At 26.8% G+C, this 17640-nt stretch overlaps 1 protein-coding gene across 1 annotated transcript in view; it reads left to right on the forward strand.

The window, feature by feature from the left end:
• Vsx2 (Visual system homeobox 2) overlaps nt 1–17640 on the forward strand; it is a 233765-nt gene that overhangs the window by 17741 nt on the left and 198384 nt on the right. The window contains exon 2 of the mRNA XM_065509541.1: nt 14167–14214. Coding sequence (XP_065365613.1) covers nt 14167–14214 — 48 coding nt within the window. The remainder of the gene's footprint in view (nt 1–14166; nt 14215–17640) is intronic.

Raw genomic sequence — 17640 nt, forward strand, 5'->3', positions numbered from 1 at the left:
AATATCTTAAAAATTTTGATGGAGCAATTCGTTCAAAAATTAAAAATAAAAAAATTTCATACTTTTTTTACCCCCCCAAAAAAATAGATAAGGTTTTTAAAAGTGAAAGTAGTTGTTCTTAAGAAAATGTTATATACCACAATAAAACCTGAAATTTCTTTTTTCATGAACAATAAAAAAAAGTTTGCTTAAGTTTTCGCCATTATTTTTGGTGATTTTTTGAAAATTTCACCTTTTTTTCTATTTTAACACATCAGCTACTTTTCATTAAGCGTATCACTTTTGTTAATTATTCTGGCTTAAGAATTGAAAAAACTAAGTATGCAGCTCAATATAAAAACTAAATTCTGCATTATATTGTGAATTTTCAAGACTTTAAGTTGGGATTTGTAGTTTTGAGATGCTGTCAAAGTTAGGAAAGTGAAAAAAATTATTGTTTTTTTTTTACTTTTAAGAGGTTTATATGGTATTTTTTGTGGCTAAACGAATATAGGTTTTAAATTGAATTTTATTTTATTTGAAAGTCATGATCAAAAGCTATTTTTAAAATTTTAACAACAAAAAATATCTCAAATATTTATGCTGGAACAATTCGTTCAAAAATTAAAAATAAAAAAAATTCACATTTTTTTATCCAAAAAAATAACAGATAAGGTTTTTAAAGGTGAAAGTAGATGTTCTTAAGAAAATATTATATACCACAATAAAACTTGAAATTTCTATATTCAGGAACAAAAAAAAAAAGTTTTCGCAAGTTTGTTCAATTATTTTTGTCGATTTTTTGAAAATTTCATATTTTTTCTATTTTTTGCTCATCAGACACTTTTCATTAACCGCAACACTTTTGTTAATTTTCCTGGGTTTAAGGAGTTTGTACATTTTTTTGTGGGTAAATGAATGAAGGTATTACACTGATTTTTTTTGACTGAAATAGATGATCAACAGCTTTTTTAAATATTTTAAAATTTCAAATATTAAAAAAAAAAATTACAATTTTTTTTAAAAAAAAGGTTAAATAATTAAAAGTACAAAAACTATTATATACCACAATAAAATCTGAGATTTTTGTTTTCAGGTTCAAAAAACAAAGTTTGCCCAAGTTTGCTCAATTATTTTTGGCAATTTTTTGAAAATTTCACATTTCAATTTTTCTATATTTCATATTTCTATTTTTGCTAATCAGACATATATGGGAATTAGGGGCTATTATGGACCGATCATAATAATATTTGGTAAAATGATTAAAATTTATGTCGAATTTCATTAAACAGAATTTCCAGCCTTTAACACTTCAAAATAATTTTGTGAGCCATACAAAAATCATAAAACTATCCACAAAGACCTCTGATATTTATTTATTTTTTGTCCCACTGTTAATTTCAGTATGTAAATAAAACACTTAGGGGCTTATAAGCCAGTTAAGTAAACAGCTAGTCAGCTAACCAACCATCTATTCATCCAACCAACCAACCAACCATTCATCCATCCAACCATCCGTCCAATTGAACTCAACGTAATGAGTTTATTTGCTGCTTTGTTCAGCATGTTTATTTTAATTATATTTTTTAGATTTATTTATTTGTTTATTTTCCAGCCACTAATTTGTTTAAGCCTTGTGTGAACGCAGCAAAATGATTATAAAAATTACGTTCAAAAAACAAAAAAATATTTTTGTCGTCTAAAATTTTTATTATAAATTTGTTTGTCATGCTTAATAATTATGCAAATTATAGGAAAACAACATGAAATTAAATTAAAATAAGTATTTATTATTTAAATAATTTATAGGCATAAATATCGATATTAGTTACACAATGAATATTGTTTAAAATAAATGAACCTTAAACAAATATAAATTTTTTAGAGAACCTCTTAAAATTAAATGTTAAACAAATAAAAATTTTATTAAAACTATTTTCTATACTCAATTTATATTAAATCCTATATATTTTCTCTCTAGAATATTGAATTATCCCAATAAGCATTTTTACTGGAATTCAAGTTGAAAGCAAGTGTAATTCAAGCCTTGAATTATAGTCAAGCAATTGATTTACAGTTGTATTACACTTTATTTCAATAGCATTCTCCAGTAAAAAGGAAACAAAAAATCCAAGCCATATGTTTTTTGTTTGAAAAATAAATAAATTTTCAAATATTTTTCATGTCTAAAGTATAATTACATTTGCATTCAAGTCAAATTCCAACAAAATGTTCAAGTGCTTGAATTTTTGGGGCTATAGTGCTTACTGGGATTTTTCTAAATTAAAACACATTTTTAACACCTGATTGTTTTTTTTTTAATTATTTATTTTAAACACAATTTATCTTATTAATATAATTTCAGCTATTTTGTTTAACAAATAATTGAAAATGTTTAAAATTAAACATTAGCTGTCATATTTTTTTCCTCCACTAATTTCTCTGTTCTGATTCATTTTGAAAGTCATCTAATTGGGTGGTCGTCATCATAGCTTCTACAAATTTCTTGTTTTGCTGTGTTTTTTTTTATCTGGTATCTTTTCGATACTTGAAACAATCTGTACAGAGAAATCCAACTGAAACTTATTAAGCTTTTAACAAAAAAAAGATTTAAATTTAGAAACATATAAGAAAAAAAATGAATTTACATAAAACACTTAAACACAATAACAAAGTAAATAAATAAGTACTCAAAGATTTAGATAATAAATTTTAAAGGCAGACAAGAGAAAGATGGGAATTGTTATTATAATTAGAAAATAAATCTACTTAATTAGAAAAAGTTAAATAAATATTTGAAGAAATAGTAAAAATATTGATGTTTTTTATTATTTTTGAATCACAAAGCACAGTGCTTTTTTCCCTTAAATTGAATCAGCAGCAACAGTCTGATAGTCTAATTAAGAATTTTAATTTTCGATGCAAGAACAGGACTACCTCCCATATATTTTGTTTCCCTTCACTCAAGTTAGTAAATCGGTCGATCCATCTTTTCTTGTACACGGATATCACATTATTAACTCGGGCAGTCAAGAAAGTTTTATCCGGAGTCAATGTGGATTTGTTCATACATTATCCGCATTGTATTTCAAAACTTGTTCTAAAAAATATTTCTCCTAGCTGGCTCATCCATTTAGGAATTTTTTCTACCTTTTATATCAATTTGTAATTTTTCCCCATTGTTGGAAGGTTTTCAACGTCCAGGCAATCCGGATAATTATCTTCCAATTAATTTTAATAAAAACTAGTTTTTTATAGTGAATCTAGTGATTTTTTTTTAAATCAACTAATATTATAAGTTTTGATTACCCAAATACAAAGATAATTTCAATGTGTTAGTCATTTAACTTTAGTCTTCATTCTTTACTAAACAAATTGTTGTGCTGAGTTGTCAAAAATCGCCTGATTTAGTTGAACAAATTTGACTGACATAATTTTTCGGCAATATTCAATTAATTTTTTAGCTTTAAACATGTTTTATGCAAATATTCTGGCATAAATACAATAGACAAGAACAAAACCAAACTGGCTCATCAAACGTGCAAATTTTGTTTGAAATATAAACCAGCGAAATGTTTGAGAAAATAAAAAACAAGATTTTCTATAGAAAATACTGTTATATTGAATATTTTCTCTAGAAAATAATGTTATACACAAAATTTTCTCTAGAAAATAATGTTAAACACAAGATTTTCTATAGAAAATACTGTTATACACAAGATTTTCTATAGAAAATACAGTTATACACAAGATTTTCTTAGAAAATACTCTTATACACAAGATTTTCTATAGAAAATACTCTTATACACAAGATTTTCTATAGCAAATACTGTTGTACTCAATATTTTCTATAGAAAATACTGTTATACTGAATATTTTCTATAGAAAATATTTTTGTACACAAGATTTTCTATAGAAAATACTGTTATACACAAGATTTTCTATAGAAAATACTGTTATACACAAGATTTTCTATAGAAAATACTGTTATACACAAGATTTTCTATAGAAAATACTGTTATACACAAGATTTTCTATAGAAAATACTGTTATACACAAGATTTTCTATAGAAAATACTGTTGTACTCAATATTTTCTATAGAAAATACTGTTATACTGAATATTTTCTATAGAAAATATTTTTGTACACAAGATTTTCTATAGAAAATACTGTTATACACAAGATTTTCTATAGAAAATACTGTTATACACAAGATTTTCTATAGAAAATACTGTTATACACAAGATTTTCTATAGAAAATACTGTTGTACTCAATATTTTCTATAGAAAATACTGTTATACTGAATATTTTCTATAGAAAATATTTTTGTACACAAGATTTTCTATAGAAAATACTGTTATACACAAGATTTTCTATAGAAAATACTGTTATACACAAGATTTTCTATAGAAAATACTGTTATACACAAGATTTTCTATAGAAAATACTGTTGTACTCAATATTTTCTATAGAAAATACTGTTATACTGAATATTTTCTATAGAAAATATTTTTGTACACAAGATTTTCTATAGAAAATACTGTTATACACAAGATTTTCTATAGAAAATACTGTTATACACAAGATTTTCTATAGAAAATACTGTTATACACAAGATTTTCTATAGAAAATACTGTTGTACTCAATATTTTCTATAGAAAATACTGTTATACTGAATATTTTCTATAGAAAATATTTTTGTACACAAGATTTTCTATAGAAAATACTGTTATACACAAGATTTTCTATAGAAAATACTGTTGTACTCAATATTTTCTATAGAAAATACTGTTATACTGAATATTTTCTATAGAAAATATTTTTGTACACAAGATTTTCTATAGAAAATACTGTTATACACAAGATTTTCTATAGAAAATACTGTTATACACAAGATTTTCTATAGAAAATACTGTTATACACAAGATTTTCTATAGAAAATACTGTTGTACTCAATATTTTCTATAGAAAATACTGTTATACTGAATATTTTCTATAGAAAATATTTTTGTACACAAGATTTTCTATAGAAAATACTGTTATACACAAGATTTTCTATAGAAAATACTGTTATACACAAGATTTTCTATAGAAAATACTGTTATACACAAGATTTTCTATAGAAAATACTGTTGTACTCAATATTTTCTATAGAAAATACTGTTATACTGAATATTTTCTATAGAAAATATTTTTGTACACAAGATTTTCTATAGAAAATACTGTTATACACAAGATTTTCTATAGAAAATACTGTTGTACTCAATATTTTCTATAGAAAATACTGTTATACTGAATATTTTCTATAGAAAATATTTTTGTACACAAGATTTTCTATAGAAAATACTGTTATACACAAGATTTTCTATAGAAAATACTGTTATACACAAGATTTTCTATAGAAAATACTGTTATACACAAGATTTTCTATAGAAAATACTGTTGTACTCAATATTTTCTATAGAAAATACTGTTATACTGAATATTTTCTATAGAAAATATTTTTGTACACAAGATTTTCTATAGAAAATACTGTTATACACAAGATTTTCTATAGAAAATACTGTTATACACAAGATTTTCTATAGAAAATACTGTTATACACAAGATTTTCTATAGAAAATACTGTTGTACTCAATATTTTCTATAGAAAATACTGTTATACTGAATATTTTCTATAGAAAATATTTTTGTACACAAGATTTTCTATATAAAATACTGTTATACACAAGATTTTCTATAGAAAATACTCTTATACACAAGATTTTCTATAGCAAATACTGTTGTACTCAATATTTTCTATAGAAAATACTGTTATACTGAATATTTTCTATAGAAAATATTTTTGTACACAAGATTTTCTATAGAAAATACTGTTATACACAAGATTTTCTATAGAAAATACTGTTATACACAAGATTTTCTATAGAAAATACTGTTATACACAAGATTTTCTATAGAAAATACTGTTGTACTCAATATTTTCTATAGAAAATACTGTTATACTGAATATTTTCTATAGAAAATATTTTTGTACACAAGATTTTCTATAGAAAATACTGTTATACACAAGATTTTCTATAGAAAATACTGTTGTACTCAATATTTTCTATAGAAAATACTGTTATACTGAATATTTTCTATAGAAAATATTTTTGTACACAAGATTTTCTATAGAAAATACTGTTATACACAAGATTTTCTATAGAAAATACTGTTATACACAAGATTTTCTATAGAAAATACTGTTATACACAAGATTTTCTATAGAAAATACTGTTGTACTCAATATTTTCTATAGAAAATACTGTTATACTGAATATTTTCTATAGAAAATATTTTTGTACACAAGATTTTCTATAGAAAATACTGTTATACACAAGATTTTCTATAGAAAATACTGTTATACACAAGATTTTCTATAGAAAATACTGTTATACACAAGATTTTCTATAGAAAATACTGTTGTACTCAATATTTTCTATAGAAAATACTGTTATACTGATTATTTTCTATAGAAAATATTTTTGTACACAAGATTTTCTATATAAAATACTGTTATACACAAGATTTTCTATAGAAAATACTCTTATACACAAGATTTTCTATAGCAAATACTGTTGTACTCAATATTTTCTATAGAAAATACTGTTATACTGAATATTTTCTATAGAAAATATTTTTGTACACAAGATTTTCTATAGAAAATACTGTTATACACAAGATTTTCTATAGAAAATACTGTTATACACAAGATTTTCTATAGAAAATACTGTTATACACAAGATTTTCTATAGAAAATACTGTTGTACTCAATATTTTCTATAGAAAATACTGTTATACTGAATATTTTCTATAGAAAATATTTTTGTACACAAGATTTTCTATAGAAAATACTCTTATACACAAGATTTTCTATAGAAAATACTGTTGTACTCAATATTTTCTATAGAAAATACTGTTATACTGAATATTTTCTATAGAAAATATTTTTGTACACAAGATTTTCTATAGAAAATACTGTTATACACAAGATTTTCTATAGAAAATACTGTTATACACAAGATTTTCTATAGAAAATACTGTTATACACAAGATTTTCTATAGAAAATACTGTTATACACAAGATTTTCTATAGAAAATACTGTTACACACAAGATTTTCTATAGAAAATACTGTTATACACAAGATTTTCTATAGAAAATACTGTCATACACAAGATTTTCTATAGAAAATACTGTTATACATAAGATTTTCTATAGAAAATACTGTTATACACAAGATTTTTTATAGAAAATACTGTTATACACAAGATTTTTTATAGAAAATACTGTTATACTGAATATTTTCTATAGAAAATATTTTTGTACACAAGATTTTCTATAGAAAATACTGTTATACACAAGATTTTCTATAGAAAATACTGTTATACACAAGATTTTCTATAGAAAATACTGTTACACACAAGATTTTCTATAGAAAATACTGTTATACACAAGATTTTCTATAGAAAATACTGTTATACACAAGATTTTCTATAGAAAATACTGTTATACACAAGATTTTCTATAGAAAATACTGTTATACACAAGATTTTCTATATAAAATTCTGTTATACACAAGATTTTCTATAGAAAATACTCTTATACACAAGATTTTCTATAGCAAATACTGTTGTACTCAATATTTTCTATAGAAAATACTGTTATACTGAATATTTTCTATAGAAAATATTTTTGTACACAAGATTTTCTATAGAAAATACTGTTATACACAAGATTTTCTATAGAAAATACTGTTGTACTCAATATTTTCTATAGAAAATACTGTTATACTGAATATTTTCTATAGAAAATATTTTTGTACACAAGATTTTCTATAGAAAATACTGTTATACACAAGATTTTCTATAGAAAATACTGTTATACACAAGATTTTCTATAGAAAATACTGTTATACACAAGATTTTCTATAGAAAATACTGTTGTACTCAATATTTTCTATAGAAAATACTGTTATACTGAATATTTTCTATAGAAAATATTTTTGTACACAAGATTTTCTATAGAAAATACTGTTATACACAAGATTTTCTATAGAAAATACTGTTATACACAAGATTTTCTATAGAAAATACTGTTATACACAAGATTTTCTATAGAAAATACTGTTATACACAAGATTTTCTATAGAAAATACTGTTGTACTCAATATTTTCTATAGAAAATACTGTTATACTGAATATTTTCTATAGAAAATATTTTTGTACACAAGATTTTCTATATAAAATACTGTTATACACAAGATTTTCTATAGAAAATACTCTTATACACAAGATTTTCTATAGCAAATACTGTTGTACTCAATATTTTCTATAGAAAATACTGTTATACTGAATATTTTCTATAGAAAATATTTTTGTACACATGATTTTCTATAGAAAATACTGTTATACACAAGATTTTCTATAGAAAATACTGTTATACACAAGATTTTCTATAGAAAATACTGTTATACACAAGATTTTCTATAGAAAATACTGTTGTACTCAATATTTTCTATAGAAAATACTGTTATACTGAATATTTTCTATAGAAAATATTTTTGTACACAAGATTTTCTATAGAAAATACTCTTATACACAAGATTTTCTATAGAAAATACTGTTGTACTCAATATTTTCTATAGAAAATACTGTTATACTGAATATTTTCTATAGAAAATATTTTTGTACACAAGATTTTCTATAGAAAATACTGTTATACACAAGATTTTCTATAGAAAATACTGTTATACACAAGATTTTCTATAGAAAATACTGTTATACACAAGATTTTCTATAGAAAATACTGTTATACACAAGATTTTCTATAGAAAATACTGTTACACACAAGATTTTCTATAGAAAATACTGTTATACACAAGATTTTCTATAGAAAATACTGTCATACACAAGATTTTCTATAGAAAATACTGTTATACATAAGATTTTCTATAGAAAATACTGTTATACACAAGATTTTTTATAGAAAATACTGTTATACTGAATATTTTCTATAGAAAATATTTTTGTACACAAGATTTTCTATAGAAAATACTGTTATACACAAGATTTTCTATAGAAAATACTGTTATACACAAGATTTTCTATAGAAAATACTGTTACACACAAGATTTTCTATAGAAAATACTGTTATACACAAGATTTTCTATAGAAAATACTGTTATACACAAGATTTTCTATAGAAAATACTGTTATACACAATATTTTCTATAGAAAATACTGTTATACACAAGATTTTCTATAGAAAATACTGTTATACACAAGATTTTCTATAGAAAATACTGTTATGCTGCAGGTTTTCTATAGAAAATACTGTTATACTGCAGGTTTTCTATAGAAAATACTGTTATACTGAAGATTTTCTTTAGAGATTACTGTTATACTGAAGATTTTTTTTAGAAATTACTGTTATACTGAAAATTTTCTTTAGAAATTACTGTTATATACAATATTTTCTATACAAAATACTGTTATACACAAAATTAGCTATAGAAAATACTGTTATACACAATATTTTCTATAGAAAATACTGTTATACACAATATTTTCTACGGAAAATACTGTTATACAGAATATTTTCTATAGAAAATACTCAATATAAAAAAATACACAAATTTTTCTATAGAAAATACTTTTACAAATTTTAAGATTTATATTTTTTGCTGGGTTAACTATTTTTATTTGTTTTTTTCCCCCGATTTTTCATTTAAAAATGTCCAACATGTTTTGTATGACGATGGCTATTAGCAAAATGGCTCAAATATCAAAGCGTTTTAATTTAGCGCTCGTATGCGTTATACTTTAGTACCTTTCACTCAAAAATGTTGGCATTTAAGACAAAACAAATTGTTAATTTAAAATCATAAACAAAAAGCATTATTGCTAGAAGATTTTTGGCAGCAAATTCAAACAAAATTTGGTAAAATAATAATAATTTTAAACAAATTTATTGGGGAGATAAACTAAATAAAATTGAAATTATTTAAAGAAACTAATAAACAAAAATGTCATAATATTTTTAGAAAAATCTAAGAAAAATACAATGAAATTATTTCCAAAAAATTGTATTAATTAAAATTTTTATACAGAGTTAATTTTTGTTGAAAAACAATCGTTCGTTAACCCTTTTTTCCTACTTTAGCTTTATTCTAATAAAACTGCCCTAAAGTATGCTACCCACAATGTTTGTTCTATATCTTTTACTCTCCCTTTCCTTTGTATCCTACTTCTGGCTTCAATTACTTATTTCAAGTGCATTTTCAATTTACTTTTTTTGTGATTTCTTTGTTTAAGGTGTGAAATATTGTTTTTTTTATTATTTTTTTTTGTTATTTTTTCACACTTTAACTCTTTTGATGGAAAAAAACGACTCTAAATCTTTGGAGTGCTGAAATTTGCAACAGCTTGTTTTTGTTATTGTTGTATGCTTTGTGTTTTTAAACACGATAAGAGTGTAGGACGCAATTGTAAGTATCACTGCTGGTGCTGCTGCTGCACATACATAAAAGTCAATTAAATTTTGAACTTCAGTCAGTGTTTAAGAGACTCTTTTGAAGGGTTAATTTATGACTGAAAAATAAAGTTAAGCCAGAATAAAAATTATATTAAAATTTATGATTTTGTTGTATTAATTCATACAAAATTGTTGAATTAAATTCGTAATTGGCTTTAATACTTAAGCAAAAAAAAATTATAGGAAATATGCTTAATCATGCCGCCTATTAAATATAATTAGAAAGTTATTATTGTGCACAGCTTATTTTGTGCTAATTTCATATTAGCACTTGAGATTTAAAAAAAAAATATTGAAATAAGAGATACCACACAATTAGTTTTTAATAAATAAAAACCTACTTTAATCAGGACAACCAACAAAGATTTAAAACGTGCTTTATTGACTTTACACCACAATTTGCCATAAGAAGAATATAGACTGAAACTTTTAAGACTGGTTTATGTAGACCCTTTCACCGTATCCCATGGGTCTGTATTCCGCTCCATTGCGCCACTGGAGAGGGTACATTAGAAAGTGAGTTTTAAGCTCTCCAGATGATCGAGTTAGGCTTATGAATGAGTTAGGTTAAGCAAGCATTCAAGCTTTAATGGCAGTCGTAATTGGATCTGTGTTTCGGGTTCTTTATGTTACCTGAGAGCCTGCTGTAGAGATGGATTGTAAGAATCTCTACATGACCGAACAAGAGTATGCAGCATTCTGATAAACACACGGTCTGCCCCGAATAGAGAAGGAGTGCCTACTACTACTCCTCATTTCAACAGTATATATAACGACGAACAAGCGTTATAGAGAAATAGTGTTACGACATCATGGACTCTAGACTGTATAACTAAAAATTCAATTTCCCCTACCAGTACTGACGAATATTCGTATTCATATCTATGACACATCAATTTCGCATTCGAGCAGATGGCTCAGTTGACCAGTTGGCCTAAGAAAATCTACTGAACTTGCAGTTAACCGAAATAATATCGTGTGACGAAAGGTATTCGATGTCACCGTGTTCAAGAGGTACATGCTTCACTAGCTCTTTCCCAATAAAATTACTACAAACTAAACGAATTCGTAGTTCTAAGGATAGGAGGATTTTAGTTGGAAATAGGTGTATAATTCATCTTCTTTCTATCATATTGTATCGTTCTAAAATAATTAGAAATTCCAAATCCAATGTCGAATAAATCTGGAGCGGGGTCAGTCAAAGAGAACCTCACAGAACCTATACAGTCCGGTGCAGCATTAAACAGAGAGTATTGATGATAAGCTCCAGGGGTTTTGCAAGATAATTCAATAATGGTGAACAATCTCAGTGTCAACCCTGGATCAAGGTTCTTTTCATACATGTTACTGATGTTTAGCTTTTATTTTGAAACCTTTTGATGACATTTTTCCATCTTTCTGACAACATATGGATTCCGAACCAAAAGAACTGCTCATGTTTTGAATCAAGTAATTTCGTTTACTCTGTTCTGAAGTAAAGCGTATCCCAGGGAGAGCGTTCTGCATCGATCAAAACAAATATAAGTCGAGGTCTGGGGCAAGGTCTGGACTATAAGGCGGATGAGCAAAACATCCCAACCACTTCATTCTAAATACTTTTTAACAGATATTTCAACATGTGGGCGAGCGTTGTCATGATGGAATAGCGCGGTTTCATTTCTGGCTGCATATTTAGGGCGTCACTGTGAAGGTCTGGCCAGATTTCAGCAGCTCATTATAGATAGGACCCTTTTGGTTTCACCAACTACAGATAAATACATCAGCGCCATGAATACTTGGCTTTGGTGTCGATTCGGCTGGTTTCCGAGCTTCACATACGATCTCTTACACTTCGATTTTCGTAATGGATCCATTATTCATTGCAAGTTATGATTCGGTGGAAAAATGATTTTCTTTTATAGCGTTCAAGCATCATTTCAAAATCGTCTTTCAAGGTCTCTCAGCTTTAATATGTATGGTTTCCAATTTCCCTGCTTTTGGATGAATCCGTTTTGAAATTGTTGATTTTGCAAGCTCTTGTTGAGTTTGTCAACAATCCTCATGCAGTAATGACTCAGTTCTTGGCCTTCAAACTTGTTTGGCCGGCCTGAGCGATCTTTGTCTTCCATGTCAAAATCACCAATTCTGAACCGAACAAACCATGAATTCGTCGAGACCCTATATCAGTAAAAAAATTCATCCTGTTCGTACTCTATTACGAACATCCATCGGTATCAATCTTAATGTTTAACCTGCTGTGTCTACCTAGAGATGTAGTGACAAGAACGAAGTCCGACTGTCTGACTTAACAAGAATAATTGTAGCACTTAAACTCTTCTTCAATCACTCTCTAATGCAATTTTTCGCTTGAAAGATTGAAGGTTATTTTCCCATGGGAATGACTCTTAGACTTTATATCAGATATCCTCAGTGAGTGATCTAACAATGATCACTTTCAGCTTTTTCCACTAAAGAGCCATTGACTGACGTTCCTGGTATTTCAGGACATAGGAAAGTCGACTTGCTAAGTCTCAGAGATTTGGGTCTAGTAAGTGGCACAAGGATAGTCCATGGGAGATAGTAGAGTAGAAAGCTTTGTCGCATTATCCGGATGAGGTTTTAGTTTTTTGAAAAGGAACAGGGTTTTTATGCATTTGGTTGCCTTCTCAGCAAAACTGGTGTGATACCAGCCCAATCTTTATTTTGAGATTTCCTTCGATTTCTTGAATTACCAGATGCTGGAGAGTTTCGATTTTGTTGTTCAATACTACGACTACGAGAAAAGTTGTTAAATTTCTTCTCTAATGCATCGATCTTTTGACATTAGATGGAAATATCCGAATTGTCTGGACTTGATTTGGTCTCAAAAAGTTGTGGTGAATGTAGACTTATAATTTTATCTGCTTGATGTGCCAATGTACTAACATCACTTACTTGACTAATAACGAGAATCGATCAGACATCTTCAGGTAATTGTTCTAAAAATATGGTTTTTAGAGATTTATTGAGTTGATCAGAAGCAAGATTTTTAATAATTTGAAGGTAATCCGAGGGTTTCTGATCGCCTATATGAGGCAAATTTTGATATTCCTAAAAGGTTCCAATTAAGCGATCCTTAACAGCTTGTTACTTACTGATGGAGGTGATTCCAAAATTTCCCGCAAAACATTTGAATCTATATTGCCAATAACATGCTGAAACTTTTTTTCATCACTTGTTGTACCAGAAATTCCAAATATAGACTCAATTTCCATAAACCATTGATTGGGCTTCTCCTTCAAATCGTGTCAGTTTGTGAATACTTGAAGCAGCAATACATGCACTTGAAGCATCTCCAATATTTCTACTTGAAAATGATCTCTCAGGAAAAGACATTTCAATAAGTATTGTTTGAATAAATATCATTTAATCTTTGATCATGTCGTCACACTTTGCACTACTTAGGGAGAGTAAAGTGTGAGTTGCTTCCACAATATATAACTTCGTGTCAATGACTAGAAAAGTAGTGAAATGCCATATTTTAATAATCTTATAATTCTATTTCACTACGATATCTTTATTTGTTTTAAATTTATTTTTAATTTGAAGAATTTCCTAAAAATTATCAGATACTCCTCTTTTATTTACAGGTTTTTCTCAATTGAAGAACTTTCAAGCTACCGGAGGTTGTTTGCCGGGTAAGTGTTAAAATATTAATGAAAAAAAAATCAGTTTCAAAAACAAAGTACAACTGACAAGTATAATAAAAAGTCCTTTCAAAAATTCCCTGCTTTTTAAGGGGTATAAAAATACACCAATATTTCCCCTAATTTGTGCAATAAGTTTTTAAGCGAAAATCTCAAGTTCATTAAACAAAAGATACCGCAAAACTGCTGCTTTCATAGCAGGAATAAAACTCAACAAATACGGAAACTTAATCTAAATAAAATATATTTTAAGGCGAAAAAAAATATGTTGAGTATTATTTCAGGTTATTTTCAACAAAACAACGTTGCCTTTCAAATTGAGTTTAATATTTTTATGCAAACCAGGGGTTAAATTTGCAAGTCCTTGTATGTTTAATTTAGGAGTGTAAAAAGCAAAAAAGGATACGAATTAATGTGTGATTGTTTGCCAGTGGATGCAAGTGTTTAAAATTAAAATTATTTCAATTCAAGGACAAGATATTTTGGTTTATGTGTACAAATATAATGAAATCAACGATTTTAATAATATAAAATATGTACATATACATATATTTATTAAATATAATTTAAAAAGACAAAGAATTTTTGAGTCATTACTCTGCTATTTTTTAAAATTTTCAATACAATAATTTGTTAAAAACATTTATTAACTAACGAAAATTAATTTCAACATTCATACATCTCCAGACGAAAATCATACAAGAGTTTTCTTCATAATCTGCTTTATAAAATGCCTTTACTTTTGTATTAACTTAATCTTTTGTTACATTTCTCAATTCCACCCCCCTCCTCTCATCGTTTTTCAACCAACAAAAGTTAATTTAAATAGTGCTATAAACTTGAAATGAAATTACATTTGTTATTTCTAATTCATTGCCGTTTTCATCTCGACGTTTTTTTTTAGAAAAAAGGATCTAAACTGTTCGGAAAGAAAACATAAAAAAGCCTAAAATAAAATTACAAGCGCACATGAGCGACTGACAAGATACACGGAATAATATACATATGAGTGTGGACATAAAATGACATTAGGGCGGCTCTTATTTGAGTTCTGTTCTAGTTCTGTTCTAGTTCTGTTCTAGTTCTGTTCTAGTTCTGTTCTAGTTCTGTTCTAGTTCTGTTCTAGTTCTGTTCTAGTTCTGTTCTAGTTCTGTTCTAGTTCTGTTCTAGTTCTGTTCTAGTTCTGTTCTAGTTCTGTTCTAGTTCTGTTCTAGTTCTGTTCTAGTTCTGTTCTAGTTCTGTTCTAGTTCTGTTCTAGTTCTGTTCTAGTTCTGTTCTAGTTCTGTTCTAGTTCTGTTCTAGTTCTGTTCTAGTTCTGTTCTAGTTCTGTTCTAGTTCTGTTCTAGTTCTGTTCTAGTTCTGTTCTAGTTCTAGTTCTGTTCTAGTTCTGTTCTAGTTCTGTTCTAGTTCTGTTCTAGTTCTGTTCTAGTTCTGTTCTACCCTAATAAAGAGGCTGCTATGCTTTTTGCTGTTGTTGTTGATGATGACGACACACTAGTCGTGAACATGATGACGATGACAATAATAATGATTATATGTGTAACGAAAGGGTTAAATTGCTTGTGCAAACATATTAACACACATTCAAACACAGCCGTACAAATAAAAACACACAAATGTGATTGTTTTAGTTGTAGTCCTCTCTTTTTGTACAAATTAAAACATGTCTAAAACAACAACATCAACATGTTAGGTTTACTCAAACAGACACACACATCCTAACAATTTTATGGTTGATAAATGTGCGTGTAAATTGCGTTTGTTGTTGTTTTCTATCAAAGGATTAAACTTGTTTTGTCTCTCTGTTAGTGAGTAAACTGTTGTAGTACTAGGAGAGTGAGAGAGTAGGATAGTGTTGGCGTATGTGTAATATTTGTATAACATTTATTACACATGTGTATTTGTTTGTTTTATGGGGTTTTGTAGCTGTTTTTTCGGGTGTTTCAAATATTTATTACCGTTACAAATGCAACAAAATGAAATGAATTTCATTATTATTTGAACATCGAAACACATCCATACATAACTGTTTGTTTGTAATTTTAGAATGAAATGAAAGTGAATTTGTTTTTGTTTCCTTTTTTTCTTTTGCTGAAAATAATACCATATACAAACAGGTTGTTTTATTTATTTTAGATTTAGAATTTCATGTGTGTAAAATAACTTTTATTTTATTAGCAATTCGTTAGATTTATTGTTTCACACTATTTTAATAGAAATTTGTTTTAATTGATTAAACCCACACAACCAGAAGAAGAGTTAAAACTAATTTGTTAATAAAACTTTGTTTTGCTGGATAGGGTAGAAGAAATAATTGTAAAGTACTAAACTAAATTAAAATATACATGTTAACTAGTAGTAATAAAAGTAATACATACTAATATTTAACTAAGCTGCATAGAAATGTGTAATAGAATTTACAACTGTTACGAAAAATAAGTAATTTATTTATTTACTAGTTTTTCAATTTATTTATTATACAAAAAAAACGATTATGTATTTAAGTTAACAAATGTTTACAGAAAGAATATTGGCATTTCCACAGAAAATTCCAGCGTTATCAAATTTTAAAATGTAAATATACAAAAAATTTGTAATTTATTTAAAAAAAAAAGTCAACATTTTTATTTCATATTGAATTTACAGCTAAGTTATTATCATGAGAAATTTTATCAGAAAACTGAAAAACAAATTTTTGTCACGTTCTTTACCTACATATTATTGTGCGCGATCCTTTTAATCAGTATATAAATGTATGTCGATCCAATAAATAATAAATAGTAAGCTTTTGTTAAAATTATTTCAACTAATTCTTATTACTAACGTGACGAGAATATATGTCGCGTGCGAAATCATACTAAAGGTTGTGAAAAAAAACAAATGCAATTATTTTAACATATTATTATGAACAGAAACATTATTACCATATTATTGTATTCCAGTTTTATAACAAGATTCTGGATCCCATTTTCATTGCTAATATTTTGGAACGACAAACCCTAGCTTTTGCACTTAACATAGAGCTACTAAAATGCTATCGAAAAATTAAAACAGAAATATTTTCTTTTAAGATTTCTTTTTTTTCACTTCAAAGACGTATGAATGTCATGTTCTGGACCTAATAAACCTCAGTCAACCTTAATAATTATTCTAATTTCAATACAGACCCACCAAAGCAATATCATTGAAACATCCAAAATAATAATAGTGGATCGTGACTATTGGACTGTGCTCTTGTAGAAGGGAGTAGCCTTATACCGTCAGTAATACCGTCAAATCCAGGAAACTTAAAATCAGTAATTTTACAGAACTAGAACAGAACTAGAACAGAACTAGAACAGAACTAGAACAGAACTAGAACAGAACTAGAACAGAACTAGAACAGAACTAGAACAGAACTAGAACAGAACTAGAACA

The sequence above is a fragment of the Calliphora vicina genome, chromosome 4 (genome assembly GCF_958450345.1).
Source record: "Calliphora vicina chromosome 4, idCalVici1.1, whole genome shotgun sequence".
Taxonomy (NCBI): Eukaryota; Metazoa; Arthropoda; class Insecta; order Diptera; family Calliphoridae; genus Calliphora; species Calliphora vicina.